Source organism: Pteropus alecto, unplaced genomic scaffold, assembly GCF_000325575.1.
Source record: "Pteropus alecto unplaced genomic scaffold, ASM32557v1 scaffold3, whole genome shotgun sequence".
Classification (NCBI taxonomy): domain Eukaryota; kingdom Metazoa; phylum Chordata; class Mammalia; order Chiroptera; family Pteropodidae; genus Pteropus; species Pteropus alecto.
This window is the reverse complement of record NW_006442484.1, coordinates 44,501,610-44,522,292: the sequence shown is the minus strand read 5'-3', so window position 1 is coordinate 44,522,292 and position 20,683 is coordinate 44,501,610. Positions and strand designations below refer to the sequence as shown.

Sequence of the window (20,683 nt, the reverse complement as noted above, 5' to 3'; positions counted from 1 at the left end):
CCTTATTTGTTTATACCTGAAGCACCCCACATGTGCATTAGGAGGACGAATTTAAGAAGTAGATTCATAATCAAAGTACATTTTAAAAACCTTAGATTTATAACAAGACAGATCTCACTTATTCCTTCCTTGCTTCCTAATGCAGCAAATTCCTGACAAACATATCAAGATAGTCTTAGCTGCCAAGGGCAAAAAAAAAGGCTATTTGTAGGCACTGTGATAAGCAGAAAATATAAACTTTGAGTAGTTTAGTAAAATAGCCACTTCTTAAGAACTTATAAAATATATTAATGTCCCTGAGACAAATTACTTATTATAACTTACAAAACATATAATATTCATCTGTCTACAGAATGGATCTGATCATAAAAGGCCATCTACCATACAAAGAATATTTCTTTATAGATGAATTTACATTATTTGAGTCACTTTTTAGTTTAAGCACTTCTGTTTTCACAAGCATTACTGACATATTTTCTTTTTCTCCAGTGGGTCTTTCTAGGGTCAGGTGAGTTAAACCCTTTATATTCAGAATAGTTTCATTCCTGCCACACTTTTAACTATCATGCTGTCTTTCCCTGTCTCCTGTTTTTCCCTTGCTTGTCTTCCATCATGCAGTGCTGATACCAGATTTACAGAACATATGGGTGAATCATTCCTTTGACATACAGGTGTGGTGCAAAGACTTCTGCTGGGACCTTCTGTGGCTGTGACCTGGTGAACTGGCTAATTGAAGTTGGCCTTGCCTCCGACCGTGGTGAAGCTGTGATTTATGGCGACAGACTGGTGCAAGGGGGAGTCATCCAACATATCACCAATGACTATGAATTTCGGGATGAGTACTTGTTTTACAGATTCCTTCAAAAGAGTCCTGAACAGAGTCCTCCTGTTATTAATGCAACCACTCCCCAGCAGGAAAGATATAAAGAAATTGAGCCTTCATCCCTATCCCCTAAGACCTAAATTATAAAGGACAGAATTCAACACAGAGTCAAATTTTAGCCCCAGATCTGTTACTTATTAGCTGTGTGACCTTGGGTAAATCACAACCTCTCTGAGCCTCAGGTGCCTCTTCTGTAAAATTTTATGTCTTCCCACCCCATGCTAACATTCTTCATTTTATGTGAATGTAAAACAGAGGAAACTGACACAGGAAAAAGAAAAAAATGAAATCAAAATTTAAAGTTTTGAATGAATATAATCATTACTAATTATTAATTATTAAAAACTAATTATGCCAACATTTTAAAACAATGCTTCCTGCAACTGTTTGCTGTAATTTCAAAATCAACATCCAATTTACTATTTCTTTAAATTGCCAAATTTTGCAGGTATATTGCTGTCAGGACATAGACCTTAAATTATGACAACTTTGAACTTATTGATAGCACCTCCGAAAAAAGGATTTTAGTGATTCTAATAAAAGGCCTTCTTTTTCTATTTTTTCCATTTTCTTGACAAATAGTACTCATTAAAAATTAGAAGTACTATTTTTTAAGGTTTACCTTTTCTTGCTTTTCTATCCAAAGTACTAATCTGTGCCACTAGGAGAGGAATAAGAACTTCCATAAATCTTATCATCTCCAAAATCCATCAATACAAGTGTAGTCTAATCTTTAACTTTTGTACTAAAAATAGTAATTTGAGCAGATTCACTTATATTTTATCAATAAAATTATGGCCATGTGATGTATCATTTCTGGTGTTTGCACAAACATTACAGTGCAGAAGAATAACCCTATTACCTTATTCCTTGCAGTTAAAAAGAAAATAAAACTATAACTTCAAGCCAAGATTTTAAAATTCTAAGCCTAACATCCTACTTTTACATTTAGAATGTAGTCTTTTTAGTGTCCATGTATAAAAATCTATAAATTTAAAAATTACTAAATATTGTCCTCAGATAAGATTTATCTTCTTCAGTAAATTAAAAAGAGATCTATCCACATGACCTTTGAACCCCACTTAATTATTAGATATCTGTTTTGGCTTAATTTATTTAAAACATGTTTCAAATATTTATTTATCTCATACCTTTAGTTTCTCATGTAAGTCATTTAGAAAATAATTTATAGGGTTAAATTATTGCCCTTTTAATACGTAATTTTTTAAAATACCTGCATAGAAGCCTAGTGTATTTAACAAGTGCAGGCACACCTTGGAGATATTGTGGGTTCGGTTCCAGACTGCCGCAATAAAGCAAATATGGCAATAAAGTGATTCACTCAAATTTTTGGTTTCCCAGTGCATAAGAAAGTTATGCTTACAATATAATGCAGTCTAATAAGTGTACAATAACATTATGTCTAAAAAAATGCACATACTTTAATTAAAATATACTTTATTGCTAAAAATACTAACCATCATCTAAACCTTTAGTGAGGCGTAATCTTTTTGCCAGTGGAGGGCCTTCAATTTGTAAAAAACGCAGTTATCTGTGAAGTGCAATAAAGCAAAGCGCAATAAAACAAGGTATGCCTGTAAATTATACTTTAGTGTGTAGTATTAACCTATACCAATTTTAAATTATGATTAGGGGATGGGGATGTTTTTCAGCCAAACTGTCTTGCTGCAGAACTTTTTTTTTTAATATGACCACAATATAACTCTCAGAATGCTCAGGAGTAAGCATAAAGCCTTGTTGCTGTGTCAAGAGACTTTTATAGCTACAGCAATAGACATATTCACATGCATGCAGGCAACTCAAATTCAAGTGGAAAATTCGTTGTTTGTAAACAAGTCATACTACACATGTTCTGTTATTTGCACGAAGAAAATCAGCAGCATCGTTTTCCATGGGAGACATTAAAAAGAAAATATTGGGTCAGAATGATCGGTAGTTTCAGATAATGAAGGCTTTTAAGAGATGTTTTTAGGATTAAGGATATGCTAATTTTATTAAATAAAACTATTTGTAACCTTTACTCTCACTGACAAAGCAAGTTTCTCAATAAAATACCTATTTTAATTTGCATTGCCCCATCTTTTCTTTGAGTAATCTGAATAACGCAAAAGTCATCATTGAGGTCTTTTCTATAAGTTTTCAATATTTTCTTAAATGGGTCTCCTGAGATTTTTCCATTCTTCATGAACCTACTGGATCTGTGCACAGGGCCTTGCCCAATTATGCATTCAGTAAACATTTTTTATTCATGACTCAATATGACATTAGAGTCCTTTCACATATTTCATAATTTTTAATATTCAGGGTCACAGCTGAGAAAATTATCTAATACAATTTTGATAAAAATCTACTATTCTTCAGCATGATCAATAGTTCTTCTCTTTGTTCTCAGTGAGTAATCCCATGGCTAGTTATGTTTAAACTTCAATTTTTTAGAATAAGGTAAAGTGTGCTTGACATTTTAAGAATAATGATTAAGTGATCGATAAGTTTCTAAAGAAAAATGTACAACTATTATTTAACATGTTTTCTATGCAGCAGAATATAGCTGTTTTTGTCCGTTCATATCTCGTATCATGTAAAATATTATATTACTTTAGACCAATGGACATAGGTAGTCAAGTGATGAGTGATGGTTGGAAATACAGTTCAAGATCAGAAATATCACCACTATTCTTCAGGAAAGATACATTTCTACAATTGGTATGATAAAAGCCTAAAGTAAATTATTAAGAAGAGAAAATAGTCACTCTGTAGAACTTGTTTTTGGCAAATTTTACAGGTAGGCACTAAATTTCCAAAATTCTAGGCTGCATAATTATTTCTAGGGCAAAATTTTGGGTTGAAGATTAATATATAAATTGATGTTTTCATCAAAGATCAAACAAACTAGCTTTCTCTTACATTTTCAGTTTATTGGATTATTTCCTCATTTATTACAGAATGGTAAATAATAAACCAAATCATTTAAGGGTTGACCAAAGAAAAGCTTAATTTCAGCTACTACATTTTTTTACTCTTAAGAAACACAATATATCACAAGGCATAAATTATACACATAAGCAGCAAAGCCCAAATACCATTACTGGATTTATAGAGTGAAAGTCTCCTAAACTATTTTATAGATTAATTTACATGTCCTTATAATAATCCTTGTCTTAATCTGGGAGATAGTTATTATTCCCATTTTGAATATGGAAAAAAGGTAACAGATTGACCTGAGACTTATCAAACACTACCAAGTTGTGCAAATAAATGTCTACCAAATTTTCTTAACTTTACAGGTAGAGAAGAGGACTATAAATTCTTTCCATCAGTATTTGAATGTTCATTTAACAAAATATTTATTGAATGTCCAGCTTGTGTCAGACACAGTGTTGAACACTGAGGACACAAGAGTGGGAACAAATATGGTTCTTATCCTCATAGAGCTTCTACTGTGAAAGACACGTTAAACATATAATTACATTTGTGATCAGCATTACATGTGGCTCTGAGCATGTAGCAAGAAACTTGACCTTGTGGTGTGGGGAAAACCCCTGAGGAACTCATGTTTCAGCAAAACTCAAAATGGAGGAAAAGAACTATTTATATAAAGAGGAGCAAATGAATGGTGCAAGCAGAGAGTACAGACATGATGAAGGAACTGGACTCATTCAAGGAACTGAAAAAGCATAGTAGAAATTAAAAAAAAACAATGGCAAAAGTGTAATAAGATATATAGATGGGGGCAGATCAGCAAGATCTTGTTGATAGTTATTAAGGATTTGGACTTGTCTCAATGACACTTTAGAAGAGTTTTAGATTCAACAATAAGAAAATGAAAGACCAGACTTTTAAAATGAACAAATGATCTGAACAGCTATCTTACCAAAAAAGATATACAAATGTATTTGTAAATAAACATATTAAAAGCTGTTCCACATCCTATGTCATCAGAGAAATGAAAATTAAAACAATGAGATACCACTACGCACCTAATAGAATGGCCCAAAACCAGAACACTGACAACACCAAATGCTGGCAGGCATGTGGAGCAGCAGGAACTCTCATTCATTGCTAGGGGAATGCAAAACCAAACACATTCTTACCACTGTCCAGCACTCATGTTCCTGGGTATCTACCCAAGTGAGTTAAAAACTTAACGTCTATACAAAAACATGCAGACTGATATTTATAGCAGCTTTATACATAATTGCCAAAACATGAAAGCAACCAAGATGTCCTTCATAGTGGATATCACCAGGCAAGCTATCCAAACAATGGAATATTATTCAGCACTAAAAAGAAATGTTATCAAGCCACGAAAAGACATGGAGGAACCTTAAATGCATACTACTAAGTAAGTTAAAGAGCCTGAAAAGGTTACATACTGTATAATTCTAACTATATGATATTCTAGAAAAGGCAAAACTATGGAGACAATAAAAATATAAGTGGTTGCTGAGGTAAGGGGTGGGAGAGATGAAAAGGTGAAGCGCAGAGCAGTAAAACTGCTCCGTATGATACTGTAATTATGGATACATGCATTATACACTTGTCCAAACCCACAGAATGTACAATGAGTGAACCCTAATATAAACTATGGACCTTGGGTGATGATGATATGTTAATGTAGGTTCAGCAATTGTAACAAATGTACCCCTCTGGTGTGGGATGTTGATGGGTGTAGCGGGGAATGGGATGGGGGGATATGGGAACTCTACTTTCTGCTTAGTTTTGCTCTAAACCTAAAACTGTTCTAAAAAATAAGGTCTATTTTTTTTTTTTAAGTTTTAGGAAGTAAATTCATGATCCAATTTAAATTTTTAAAAGATCACTTGCTGCAATGACTCATGTGGATAGAATAAAGAACAAAAATGAGTGTAGAACAGTTAACTACAGTTGTCCAGGAGAAAGACAGTGCTAGTTTGGTCTCAGGTGGTGTCGAAAGGGAAAGTGAAAACATGCTGGCCCTTGAGAAAGAAACAGATTAAAGTATGTGTTCCTAAATAAACCAATGAACTGCTTACCCTTAGTTCCTCATATATTAAAAAAAAAGTGAGAGGAGGTGTATAGGGGTTGGCCAAGGGTCTTCATGATTCAGGGAGAACCTATCACTGAACTGTATATAAGGCGAACGCAGAATTAACTGAGTACTTGAGACAGATACCCTTTTGTAATGGCAGTTCTGTAAAAAAAAGAGCAATATCAGGCAGATTATGGTTTTTATAAAAGAACTTTTAAAAAGTAATTTCCTGGATATTCTTTAAATATAATGATCCACTACTTTAGTAATAATCCTAGTTGCAATGATAGCAGTCAATAAATATGATAATGTAATTATTAGATATTTATCTAAAATGGACATTTCTAGAAGCCAATAAATACATAGAGGTATTTTGAGTTAGATTTTTCTTGTTTATATTTGCAATTTGAGTCTTACTTGATATTCTCAATGTAATTTAACAAAGTTTTATAAATTTGGGGCAGATATTATTCATTTATAATATTCATAATAATAATATGTTAAACTCTTCTTAATGTTCATAATACACTAATAATTCATTGCTATTTATTATTCATTTATAATATTATTCATTGCCATATTATTCATTTATAATATTCATAATAATACATTAAATTTGGGGCAGATATTATTCATTTATAATATTCATAATAATAATATGTTAAACTCTTCTTAATGTTCATAATACACTAATAATTCTATTTCATCGCCACTAGCTCCTTCCTGTTCCTGTTTTCACTGAGTAAAGAGAAGTAAAAGATGAGAGAGATCTGAGACACAGAAACAGTGTCTCCTAAGATCTTGGTTCCCTTATCCCATTTTCTAATCTCCTAGACAAGCTCTTCTAAAAATATTAACATAAAAGCCTATTAAGGGCATGACCAAAAAAATGCTAGCTAATTAGAGCAAACACTCACTGGTCAGCCAAATAGTGACAAAGAGTATGTTTGACTTTAATAAAAGTACATCTGCAAAATTAATACACTGTATTAAGACTTAAAATGTGTAAATCTAGAAAGTTGTATTAGGGCTGGTTAATATTTGCCTAAAGCACAAAAAAAACTCATTACAAGAGATAGTAGTTTTCATTACTAAAGAAAAATATGCTTTCTTGTTATAATTGAGAAAATTATTTGAGGATAATACATAATTATAATAAATATATATCTGTGCATTATTTTAATGTTTCATGCTTTATGCAGAATTGAATATTTAATTATTATAGCTAAAAACAAAGTAACACAGGTGAGTACCTGATGTAACACCTGGCTATCCCATGATATATGTGTCCAATTCTAGTGTTATTGTCTTTCTCAATATTTTAGTAATTATATGTAGTTTTAATAGTCAAGCTATCACTTGAATGTTGTTAAAGAATAATCATATCTGCTCATACTAGGTTTATATCATTTACCAAGATGGTTGATTCTTACTTTGAGGAGGATTGCTGACCATTTATATGGTCATTAAGAACTAATATTTGACATATAAATCCTAATTTCATCTTTTGTACACTGAGGAAAAAGATTAACAATTTTATCCACATCAAGATGTTTGTTTTGAAGGATTGATTCCATCTCTTTAAATAGTTCTTTCTCCAGTTTCTTCATGTTGTCCAACATTGTTTTGGCTTTTTCCTGAACAATTAAACAACAAAAATAAATAAACATATACACACACACACACACACACTTGTAACCAAATTCCAACCAATCTCTATAGCCAAGGTTTGTTCATTCTGGTTTCTACTTCTGGTTTGCTTCTCCTCCTCCTATTCATTATATATGGAAGGAATGAAGTTTTTTCAGAAAAATTATTGCTCTAGATTGAGTTAATATATTAACCCCAAATTATTGGTAATTTTTAGTAGAAAAGACAAGTATAGCTAGGTAGGATTAGTCTATAAGCAAGAAACCTAAAAGACAAATAACAGGACAACTGAAAATCTCTAATTATATATGGGGAAGGCTGCTGAAAATCAAGGCTGAGACATTTTTATGAATTTAAATCTTCTATATTTAAAAGCAATATCAGATTAAACAAAGGAAATAGAACAGTAATGTCCAAGAGAAAGAGCAATAAAAAGTTAGAAAGTTACTAGAAAGTGAGCATAATTTTTAAAATCTGAACCATTATGGGACAAACCTCCACAAAACAAAGATTCTTAACCTTAACAAGGACTTCAATATGAAATTATATGTAAATTTTTCTAAAGAAACTGCATTTCATGCCAGTGGAGAAAAATATATATTTTGCCTATAAATGGTATTGTAATAATTGGTCACCTCTTCAGAAAACAAAGTTAGAATCCCTACTTAATAGCATATACAAAAATAGATTCCAGTTGAATTAAAAAACTAAATTTTTTTTCAAACATACTAGAAGAAAATACAGAATTTATATTTATTTTGAGGTGATGGCCTTTTGAAGCATGAAATTGAGATGACTTAAACAAACATAACTGACTAAATTTAAAATTTTTGACAAAAAAGTCAAATGAACATTAAAATTTTGAAATATAACAAAGACCTAATATTCATATGTTTTTCCTTTTTGAGGCAAAAGACAAAAACAACCAAGAATCAATTGAAAAATCGGCTAAGGAAAAAAACAGTTAAGTCTTAAAAGGAAAAACTCATGGCCAATAAACATAGGAGATTTTCAACCTCATTAGTAATCAAGAAATGTAAATTTAAATTACCAGTATAACTGACTCTTCCTAAGACCCAAAAGCAGTTATTTAGAGAGTCAGGACTAGAACACAATTCTTTGTCACTTCTACCCTCAAATTCTATTGTCTTTCCACTATTTTATGTTTCTCAACCAATATTTAATGCCTACTAAATTAAGCCTAAAATACTAACAGCTTTTAAAATTTCATTTCAGTATCACTTAGAAAAATTGTAATCAGTAATTTAGTTTAATTAACATTTAATTATATGTCTACAAAACCCACCTCCCAAAAGCAGTCTAGAGGGATAAAAGGAAGCAGACAACTGTAGAGAACTATCATAAGCACTATGGACAATGCGGAGGCTACTCAGGGAAGAGTGAGGGAAAATTCCTTCAGAGCAGATGCTCTTGAAACATCACTGAGGAACTGCAGCAAAGGCAAGAAAAACCAGAGGGCACATCATATTTTACAGTGCTGTGCTAAGTCAGGAGGGTAAACCAAGCAAGCCCAGGGAGTAAGTGGATGACACCTCTGGCCATGCAGACTGGGCCCTCCTCAGCACAAGTAGCGGACTTCTAGAACAAAATGTTTGCTTCTCACTTCATACTTTCAGGCTACAAAAAAATTGTTTGTAGGTCAGAAGTGAAAACAAACTGGTCCCAGATAAAGGAAGAGTAGTGTCAATTCACAGCAAATAGGGGGAGGGCTGGACAAAACTCTCTGCTTTAAGCAAAAGAGAAAGATGGGGCGGGGGAAGGCAGTGGGGTGGGGGGAAGGCAACTATGTAAACATTACAGACAAAAGTAAATAAATAATTGCCCAGAGGAAAATTCATTTAATTCATTTTCTTTAGAAAGAATATAAATGAATATACATTTTACTTGATGAAGTAAAAGGAACTATAGGCAATGAAAATCCAGAGCTAGTAGAAGCAGGCGAGAAAAGGTATAAAATGACCAATCTTTTCCTTCATTGCAGGGAATCAGTTGATGCTTCTGTGAAAAGCCTTTAGGTAGCCCTTTCATTTCCTTCTCATCTAGAAGAGGGCAGGAGGACTGAAGAAGTATGGATATTATAAAATTATTTGTCTATCTATCTACCTATCTATCCGTGCTCCACCTCCCATCCCAAATACATCTGCTTATTTCTGGAGATGAGATTTTGGGTGATATGTTAATATATTATCCTTATATTTTAAAATAATAAGCATTTATAATTTTTTAAAAACTCTAACTCATTATTATTATTTTAAGATTATGGGATGTTAAGTCACTTTTAATTAAAATTAATCTGAGTCTACATAAGAACATCATGTAAGAGACCATGCCCTCCAGTGGCTTTGTAATTTTTGGTATAAGATATATCCTAAGTAATCTACTTAAACTCTCCAAGTCTCAAATTTCTTATCAATTAAAGTGAGATAATAATAGTACCTACCTCAATAAAGAGGTCGTGAAGATTAAATGAAATAATTGTCTAATAGTACCATGATGTTTGGTGTATAATAAGTAATCAATAAACAGTTATTGATACTATGATTAATATACTACATTTCTCTAAAAGATTCACAACACATTCTTAACCATTATTTTTAACCAGAAGTAAAAAATAATACAACTCTACAACAGTGTAAACATCTAAACTCTTTTTAAACCTATCTGTATATGAAGGAAGAAAAGCTGAAATTCTAAAGTTCAAAATATGGATTGAATCACCCCTTATTCATAATGATAAAACAGAGAATATAATCTAATTTTACCTCCTTATTATATATTACTTCCAATGCCTGTTGATGTTCTCGGTAGAGTGGATGCCTTCTGTCAAGCTTAATCTTAAAATGTGGTTTCTTTTTAACTGGATCTTCAAGTTCAAATATTGGGGAACTAGTGTCCAATAGTTGCGAAATATTCGGTACAAATATGAAAGGCTTAAAAACAGATCTGGAAAAAAAAGTTTTTTATTAAATTGGAATTTGGGATATAAAAATGTTCAGCATTATTCTAAATATTCTAAGGTTCCCTATAGTTAGAAGTTTCTATGAATTTGTTACACACCAATGTGTTCCTGTCATACTAGTTATAGCCATGCCTGTCTTCCTGGGCACACCGGGATCTCCTTTGGTGTAGGGGACCGCACTTTATTTAGCCTTGTATTCCCATGAACCTAACTAAAGGCCTGGCATGTAAACAGTGTCAAGTGAAATTATAGTTCATCATTTTCTATTACAAACTCCACACCTGGAGGGTAAAAACAATTCTCAGATTGAGGATTTGGATTTGGGATGAAAATCAGCAGCAGTATTAATAAGGGGTTCACAGGTTTCATTCCATTATCTTGAAAATATCTTTAATAATATGAAAAACTGTAACACTAAGAGATAGTGAATATAAGATCATTTCTGAATGTAACGTGCATTAAGTTTTGTGAGAGATACTAATGACTTAAAGTAGTTTATACAAATTCTACTAAACTCAAACTATTGATATTTTAAGTTTTACATGGATGTATTTTCTAAATTTGAGTGCATAAGTAACCATCTAAATCCTGTTATTAATCATCTAATATTGTAATACTAAAATTTGCATAAGAAAACCTATCTACTTTCTTTTCTTGATCATGTTAAATATACTTGGGGAAAGAGGGTATAGGGATGACAAGAAACTATTAACACTTCTTCCCATAAAAAAGAGAATAGTTATGGCAGTTATGAACATATGGAAATGGCAGACTAAAACCTGAACAGAAAATGCATCCAAAAATTTTTGTATTTGTTTAACAAAAATTTAGCCCAACAAAATCAACAACAGACTAATGACTATCCAACCCCCCAACCCCTTGCTGGTTTATAGTATTTTGTGACTTTACCTCTCAGGATCAGGAGTCCCTGTAAAGAAGTGAATGCAAGGAAGGTTGGAGTCTTGAGGTAAAATCGAAACCATGCTGGCAGTGGTCAGGAATTCTCCCTCCATATTAATGCCACTTGGTTTATCTCGGAGAATTTCCATCATTGTTTCAAAAGTTATGTTTCCTAGGGAAATAATTTTTAAAACCATCAAATATGTATAAATTTATAGGTTGGTATCCTGCAAATATGAACTTCTTTTTCTACTGATAATGTATAACATGAGATATTGGTCTAGGTATAAATTAAATAAGAGATTGACTACAAACACACCTTGGATCCTAACTGTTAGAAGAAAACTGTTGGAAGAAAAATAATTTTTTAAAAGTATAAAATATACAACGTCTCAAAACCATTTTAACAGGTAAAAATCTGTGTAACTTTCTAAGAAGGAATCAATATTGCAAAAACACAATCTTACTGTCCTTATAAAATATTTTAAGGTATATTTAGTTAGCAATGAGCTGACAATATCCATAACTATTTCTGAATCTATACATTCTGGCAACCAACTTTTAAAAGAATATTGTGCTTAGTTTCCAATACTATTATTCAAGATGTTCTTTGCAAAATAACAAATTATTTTTCCTATAATTTCTCTGCCTGAAAATTAATACTTTTATATGAAAGTGTGAATTGAAACTTGAGTGGGAATGGAGAAAAAAACATGTTATTGGTTAATGGAATCTGTGCATAATTCTACTGGACTGGTTTCAAAGCTTAAATGTGCATTGTATCTGATGAAAATGGATGGCATTATATCCTGTTTTCTGCTTTTATATGTAAAGTGAGATATTTTAAGTATTTTTAGAAAAAAAACATATTTTATCTCTTTAGCAAACACAACATGTCCATGGTTACAGAGAGCCTCAGAATTCCCTTTTTAGAAGGCGTGTCCACCAACAAATATAAAAAGCCTCTCATGTCTTCAGACAGCTCTACTCCTTGTTATACATGTCCATAGTCAAAGATGTGGTTTGGGATCTAACTACTGCATGACAAGATGAATAATCTTACCCCTACACAAAGTTGTCCTCCAAAAGTAGCCAAAACATCTTCTCACGTGTCATAATTCTCCATAAATTATGACTCCCAATTCCACCTGAATCAAATTAAAACTCCTTTCAATGAAAACTTACTACTCAGCTTAACTGAAATGACCTTTTCCTCTCCATCTCAGCATTCCTAATACTTTGTCTATATTGGTCCGAACTCTGCCATTAAACAATAAATTCTCTAAATACAAGAATGAGATTTTTCTTTGTAATCTAAGCGCCTACCTTAATAAACAAACAAACAAACAAATAAATAAATACAAAATAAAAGAGTAAAATAAGCCTGAAGCAAGCAGAAGGAAGGAAATAAAAGGTAAAAGCACCCATCAGTGAAATTGAAAGCAGAAAAATAGAGAAAAATCAATGAAACAAAAATCTGGTTCTTTGTAGAGAGCGATAAAAAATCTCTAGTAGACTGACAAAAAAAGAAAAGACACAAATTACAAAATTATCAATATCGGGAATGAAACAGGGGTATCATGACAGATCCTGTAGACATTAAAAGCATAAGGGGATACTACAAACTATCTGTACACATAAACTGACAATTTAGAGGAAAAGGACCAATTCTTTGAAGAGCACATACACCAAAACCACCAAAACTCAGTCAGTATGAAACAGATTATTTGACTAGTCCTATAACTTTTAAAGAAATTGAATTGGAGTTTATAATAACTCCTAGAAAAGAAATCTACAGGCCCAGATGGTTTCAGTGGAGAATTCTATCAAATATTGAAGGAAGAATTAACTCCAATTCACACTATCTATTCCAGAAAATAAAAAAGCAAGGGACACTTCCTGATTCATTTTATGAGGCAAATATTACCCTGTTAATAATGTGCATCTATAAAAAGCTACAGCTAACACTATACTTAATGGTAAAAGACTAAATACCTTCCCCCTAAGACAGGGCACAAGGTAAAGATGCCTGCTCTCACCATTCTTATTCAGTATAGCTCTAGAAGTCCTAGCCAGTGCAATAAGGCAAGAGGAAAACAAAAATAAAAAGCACACAGATTGGAAAGGAAGAACTAAAATTGTTCCTGTGTGTAGAGGACATGATAATCTATACAGAAAATCCAAAGGTATATACAAAACAAACAAAAACAAAAAACTCCTAAAACTATGTTGTTAGTTTAGCAAGGCCACAGGATATAAGATCGACATACAAAAAATAATTCAATTTGAAATTTTGAAAATTCTCATTAAGGAACAATTTATTTAAGCTCTGTAGAAAAGAACTAGATACATTGTTTTCTTGTTTAGGTTGAGATTACAAATATTTTAAGTCCAACTTCCCTTCAGAATCCTAACAAAATAATTTTGAAATGCAGATAAAACTTAATGAACAAAAATATTCACTGCAACATGATTTACAGAGGTAAAAAATTGGAAACAACTAAATGGCGAACAACGTATTTGTCACTTGCCTGTGTTCTCCCCTCTATTAGTTGCTACCTTCCAAAAGGTCACAGACCATATCAAACATGTGTGCTGCTATGTGGCCCCATGCCTAGCACAGAGCAAGAGCTCACAAAAGATTTCTTTGATAAAAAAAAAAAAAATTCAATATGGAAAAACCTAGATAAATAAAACTATAAAAGTTTATTTAGGAACACAAAAGAAAATTTCAATAAATGTACATCTTGTTCTTGAATAGAGAAGGCAATATCATTAGATGTCAATTCTCTCCTAAAATAATCTACAGTTTTAATTTAATTCCAGTCAAACCTCAAAAAGATTTTTGGGGAGAGAAGCTGAAAAAATGATCGTAAAATTCATCTGGAAAAAAAATGAATATTCGAGAATTGCCAAGAAAATTCTGAAAAAAAAAAAAGTAATAAGGAAGTACTTGTCCTACCACATTTTAAAAAGCAGTATTATAAATTCACTCATATTGTTCTTTGGCTCAAGCACTGAACACTTACTAGATACACTTACATTGTTCTAAACAAAACTGGACAAAACACAGTAATCTAATTTATACATGGGTTTACTTAAGAATTTATATTAGATAAAGTTGGTTGGCATTTTAACTCAATAAAGATAATTCATTTCTTTAATGAATAAGTGGTGCTGAGACTTCTGAAAAATCATTTGAGGGGTGGGGAAAAAAAGCTGGAATCCTAATTCATACATTATTTTAGAATACTTCAAGAAGAATTTGAATTTGAATTTATAAAATAAAACTATAAATATAAGATATTGAGAACCTTTTCTGGTACAGTGAAAATGATCCTTCTGAAAGCATGACAGTGATAGAAACCATGTGAAAAAAATTCCACAAGGGACAAAAAAATCAACCCTTTTATTATTAGTTTTTTATTTATTCCAGGTCAACTCTATCCCCTTTCCTCCCTTTTTGCCCTCTTTTGAATTTTTCAAGTATTTATTATTCTAATTCTATGCTATTAGCTTATTTATACATTCTTTTATTTTATTAATATCTCTTGAATTATTATATTCTACCTTAAATTACTACTTCACTTATCAGTTAACACAAGGATCTTAAAACACTTTAACTCCAACTACTGGCTCCTGTCTTTTCTGCTATTCTTATATATTTAATTCTACTGTGTTCTACTGGGTCTTTTGAGAATCAAATGCTACAACATGGGATTAAATGTATAAGAATTTTATACAGGAAAATGCCTGTAAGAGAAACTGTGATACAAGTCTGAACCTGGGTTTAGTACAGAGGGAATAAAGGTTGGGTGGAAATGTCCTAGATTGTCATACCACCTAAGGAAAGTTTGGCAAGGCCATCAGGGAATCCTTGACCCAAAGTCAGCTATCAGAGGAGTCCCATGCATCCAAGTAACAGGCCTGCCTTAGTCTCCCTGCCACTTTCACTCACTGGCCAGGAGCAGCCTGTGGGAAGCGTAGTCAGTATTAAATGAAATCCATGCACAACAGATTTTGAGTACTGTAGCTGCAGCAATTGGCAATTGGTCATACAATTACTATTATCTTAAAAAGTTAATATTCATTTAATTTCACCCATGTATTTCCTGCTTCTGTTGTTCTTCAAGCACTCTTGCTTACCTTGCTTCTCAGATCATTTTTCCTGCCTGAAGAATGACCCTTAGTATTTTAGTGCCAATTGGCTAGTGATAAATTCTCTTGATTTTATTTCAAATTCATTTTTTGGAGGATATATTCCCTGAGTATAGAATTCTAAGTTGGCAGTTATTTTTCTCTGTAACTTTAAAAGTTTCATTTTTACAGTCTTCTGGATTCTCTTTCTTCTATTGAAAAGTTAGCTGTCATTTGCTCCTTTGAATATATTCATTTCCTTTGACGCTTTTAAGATTTTCTATTTTTTTCTCCTTTAGCAATCTTACCATGATGTATCAGGTGTGGTTTCTTTTTATTTATCCTTCTTGAGATTTGTAGAACTTCTTGAAGGTGTGGCTTAATGACTTTTATTAGTTTGGAAAAAATTCTTGGCCAGTATTTCTTCAAATATTGCTTTTGTCCCTCCATATTTTCTCCTTTTCTGTTCGGACTTTAACTACACATATGTGAACCCTTTTCACTAAGTCTCACATGCCTCTCACACCCTTGTCTATATTTTCCAAACTTTTATTCTCTGTTTCAATTAGGATCTTTCCATCCACTATTTTTTTCTTCTGCTATGTCTAATATGTTATTAGACTAATCTATTGAGTTCTTAATTTCAGTTATAATTTTATAGTTCTATTATTTCTATTCGGATCTCTTTTATATATTCCAGTTCTCTGATGAAATTCTCCAGCTTTTCAACTAATTTTCTTGAATGTATAAAACACATCAATATGAAAGTCTGTGTCCAATATGTGGCTAACTAGGGACTTGGTTTCTACTTTATGCTTTCTCTTGGTTTTTAGTCATGTGGTACTATTTCTTGGTATGCCTGATAACTTGTTATTAATTGCTGGACTATAGATGAAAATTGTAGTCTCTGCATGATATTTTCCTCCATAGAGGATTTAATTTTATTCTGGCAAATGGAGTATAGGTAGATTACCTATTGATCCAGTTGAGACTGGTCTTTTTCCTATTTGTTCTTATTTCTAAAGTGTAGCCTTTCTGGGGTCTCAATTGAAAGCCTGGGGTATTTCCCAGGCCCCTTCTTAGTTGACCACCAAATCCAAATTTTGCCCCTAAGGCCTGTGAGACTGCCAAAATCTCTACTTAGCTTTTTAGGCTTTTACCAACTGCTTTCTGTTTGGTTTCTCAGTGTCTCATAGATGTGCTGCTTCAGAGTCAACTATTACTTTAAGTGGAAATTGTGTAATTGTGTACAATTCTTAATGTGTAAACAGTCTTTTCTCAGTCTCCTGGATCTAGGCCCCTCATGTCCAAGCTGTCTGGGATGTTCACTCATGCCTTCAAACAGTGGGTTTTATTCTTCCAGTCTTTATAGTTATTCTCGGGGGGAGGTCAATTTAGTATTAGCTACCCTTCATAACCAGAAGCAGAAGTCCAGCTCTGTGCTTTTAACCACTCCACTACTATGCCTTTCATTTACTAAATACATCAGTCTCTTTTTACCTTCAAGTAGTATCAGCTTCTTAACACAGGCATACCTTGTTTTATTGTGTTTCACAAATATTGCATTTTTTAGCAATCGAAGATTTGTGGCAACCACCAGCAAAAAGATTACAACTCACTGAAGGCTCAGAGAATGCTTAGCATTTTTTAGCAATATTTTTAATTTAATTAATGTGCATTTTTTTAGACATAATGCCATTGCACACTTAATGGACTACAGTATAATATAAATATAACATTTATATGCACTGGGAAACCAAAAATTTGTGTGACTCACTTTCTTGCAATATTCACTTTATTGTGGTGGTTTGAAACCAAATCTGCAATATCTCTGAGGTATGCCAGTAACAATAATAAACATAATGGACCCATACTCTAACAAATACAGTTAAAAAACATATAGTCTTGCCATCAGATATGACATTTTCAGATACTTTATATTGAAAGATTTAATTATTACATAAAATTAGATCTAAAGAAACAAATAGCTTTTGTTTAACATAGTTGATTGACTACAGGTATATTTCCTCTCACCCAAAACCCTATTACAATGACAGGAAAAGAATAAAAAATGAAATAACTCACAAAGACAAAGAAAGCATAAAAAGCAAGATTTCTCCCTATTTCCATGATATATGGGAGTAATTAAAAAGAAAAAAGCTTGTCTATGGCCATGCCACTCTGAACAAGCCCAATCCTGTCTGATCTCGGAAGCTAAGCGGGGTCAGGCCTGCTTAGTACTTGATGGGAGACCACCTAGGAAGACCAGGTGCTGTAGGCATAAAAAATAAATAAAATAATAAAATAAAATAAAAGCTTATAGCAAATCTGTACCCAAATTGTAATTTTTTTGACATTTCAAGTTAAAATAAAATTGACTACCATATAAAATAATGTTCCACCCTCAGTTAATCATGCAAGCTACCAACTGTTTTATGTTAATAGCAAATTTCCAGTTTCTCCATAGTATAGTTATAACTTCAAATTCAAGAAAAATAATTTATAATTAACTTGTTACAGGAGCAATATCTTTGTTAATTTTTTTTAAATGCAGAAAGAAAAAAAAGTGAACCTGAAAACGGGCCTTAATATTAAAACTCAACAATAAAGCAAGTTCTACCATCTATACCTATTAAACACATAGCTTTTGCACCTAGTGAGATTTTTTAAATGATTCAAATCTAAATTCCTATAAATGGCAAATTTTAATGAAAACAGTGTCAGAACCATAACACTGTGATAATACAGGTATTATGAAAATGTTTTCTGTATTCAAAACCTACAATTCATAAAATGAAAGGAGGATTTACATGATCACTTGAGTAGGATAGCTACAGGTAATCTACTAGCAAGCATTGAATAAGTACTGAGACTGCAGTGGCGGGTTCAAAAAATGAATGCAAAACACAGGGTGCAATTTCTTTGCAATTTAAACTAGTTATTTAAAATACATGAGTGAATATATAGATACAATTTGGATATACATGCAGCACAGTAAATAGCTATCAGAAAGTGATAGTTGGAAAGAAGAGAGGTAAGCTCTTCTATCTAGAAAAATCATAGGAAAAATTAACCATACCATACTAGAAGACAATTTTCTGTGAAAGTACTGGAAAGATATTTATTCTTTTGGCAAAGCACAGAAAGCTGGATGAACTGTACTTCACACTTGTGGGAAAAAAAATAAGTTTCATGTCAAGTGCATCTATTACTATAATTATATATGCATTTCTAATATATTATTCAGTTATCTTATAGTTAAATAAAACAGAATTAACTATTATGTACAGTGACTAATTAATTTATAATTGTTTCTATTTTGTCTTCCTTTTGTCCCCTTACCCTAAACCTTACAATTCTTGACATTTTCCCCTCTACTTTAATTATGTGTTGTTTTTTATTTTTTAAGAAGACCTGCTAATTTTATATCTTGAGGCTTTAAGTGTATTGCAAGGGGAAAAAAGTACACAACAGTAATCGTCGTTAAACTATTGCAAATTATAATTTGACTCAATCTTTTAAAAATTGTGTGCAAGACTAAATGCTGAGAAAAATATAAGGACAAGAGAATTCACCTGTTTCAATTTCATAGAGGAGATAAATGAAGAGCACAGTTTCCTAATTTGTAAAATGAAGATAATATCTACTTTACATGGTTGCTTAAAGATAATGTAGTCATTTAGCTCAGTCTCTAGCCCTTGAGATGCTTTTAATAAATGGAAGTAGGTATTGCTACAACTGCTACTCCTGTCTCTGCTTTTATAAGAACAATGTCTAAAATTAAAATCCTTAGAAAAATGTATTTTAGCAATTTATATATACCTAGCCACATGAGAAAAATATAGTTTAAATAACCTATTTAAGAAGTGATAAACTAACATTAAGAAACTTGATAGAAAATTTCAAATAATAAGACATTCTTCTGGAAACTGAAATATAAGATATTAAATATGTTGAAAGCAATGATGTTAAGGCATTCTGAAAACACTATGTCACTAACTTTTTTCTGCCATACCAAAGAACAAACATATCATTAATGTGTTTAATAAAGTCCTGGAAAGCAAATATCACTGACTGATCTATCTCTGAGTAGTTGCTTTCTGATTGATTGAGATATATATGTAGAACCATTTATCTTTTAAGTAAAAGAGGATATATCAGATTTTCTTATTAGCAGAATGACTCTTTTAGCAGTTACCTGATACCCAGTAATCTTCTTAAATAAAAGTTAAGTTTCTGGAATTATTGGAAACAAAGGGACAAAGGTACATTAGAAGTTATGTTTTAAGAGTTAGTAATAATATAAAAATGGGGGAAAAAATATATTAATAAACAGGTAATTTAAAAATTATAAAGTTTCAATAAACATGTCTAATTTTGCTAATAAAAGAATATATTTTAAAATAATAGCATGCCATTTCTTCCTACAAAATTATCAAGGTTGAAAAAATATCCTATATTGATAAGTACATTAGAAAATGGACACTAAATTTTGCTTGTGAAAATCTAAATTGATGGAACTTTTCTGGTGGTCATTTGGCAATGTGTTTTAAAAGCCTTAAAACATGCATATACTCTGACCCCATATTCTACTTCTAGAAACTTACTCTAGTAAAATATTCATGGATATGAATATAAATAAGCTATAAGCATTATATATAAGCTATAAGTTTCAGTAACGAAAAATTAAAAACAACCTAAATAACAGGAACTTTTTTAAAAAGTATGAGTCATACAATCCACCTTTATAATGATTAAAATACAACCATATGAAAATAAATATCAAAATAATCGAATACTATGCATCTGTTTAAAAACTGAAAAAGTTCTATATGTATTAAAAAATAATGATCTATATTATATATTGCTAAATTAAAGTTATGGGCATAAAAGTGTATGGCATGCTATTTCTGTAAAAGAAAAAAATGAGAGGAAAAAGAATATATATACATATTTGTTTCATTACACATGCATCATCACTGAAAGAATAATATGGAATTGCCTCTAGAAAACAAGAACTGAATATCTAGGGACAGGGTAGGACAGAAACGTCACTGTATACTCTTGTGTAGCTCTGAATTTTAGATCATGTGAATATATTTAT

The 20,683-nt window shown here is 31.8% G+C and overlaps 2 protein-coding genes and 1 pseudogene across 9 annotated transcripts in view; 2 read left to right on the top strand and 1 right to left on the bottom strand.

The window, feature by feature from the left end:
* Positions 1–2,974, top strand: part of GPR155 (G protein-coupled receptor 155) — a 38,189-nt gene extending 35,215 nt beyond the window's left edge. For 5 of the 6 annotated variants that reach the window (XM_006921213.3, XM_025039221.1, XM_006921212.3 and 2 more), the window contains one exon: positions 672–2,974. In XM_006921213.3, the coding sequence (XP_006921275.1) occupies positions 672–963 (292 nt within the window). In that variant the 3' untranslated portion in view covers positions 964–2,974. Of the gene's footprint in view, positions 1–618 lie in introns of all 6 variants that reach the window. The other variant, XM_025039222.1, reaches the window with a different exon arrangement.
* The window catches only part of SCRN3 (secernin 3), a 35,808-nt gene that overhangs the window by 2,659 nt on the left and 12,466 nt on the right, over positions 1–20,683 (bottom strand). For 2 of the 3 annotated variants that reach the window (XM_006921215.3, XM_015596587.2), the window contains 3 exons: positions 11,452–11,614; positions 10,346–10,526; positions 3,799–7,549 (listed from right to left, as the gene is read on the bottom strand). In XM_006921215.3, coding sequence (XP_006921277.1) covers positions 7,379–7,549; positions 10,346–10,526; positions 11,452–11,614 — 515 coding nt within the window. In that variant the 3' untranslated portion in view covers positions 3,799–7,378. Of the gene's footprint in view, positions 1–3,798; positions 7,550–10,345; positions 10,527–11,451; positions 11,615–20,683 lie in introns of those variants that run through there. The other variant, XM_025039223.1, reaches the window with a different exon arrangement.
* On the top strand, positions 17,743–17,860 carry LOC112470739 (annotated as a pseudogene).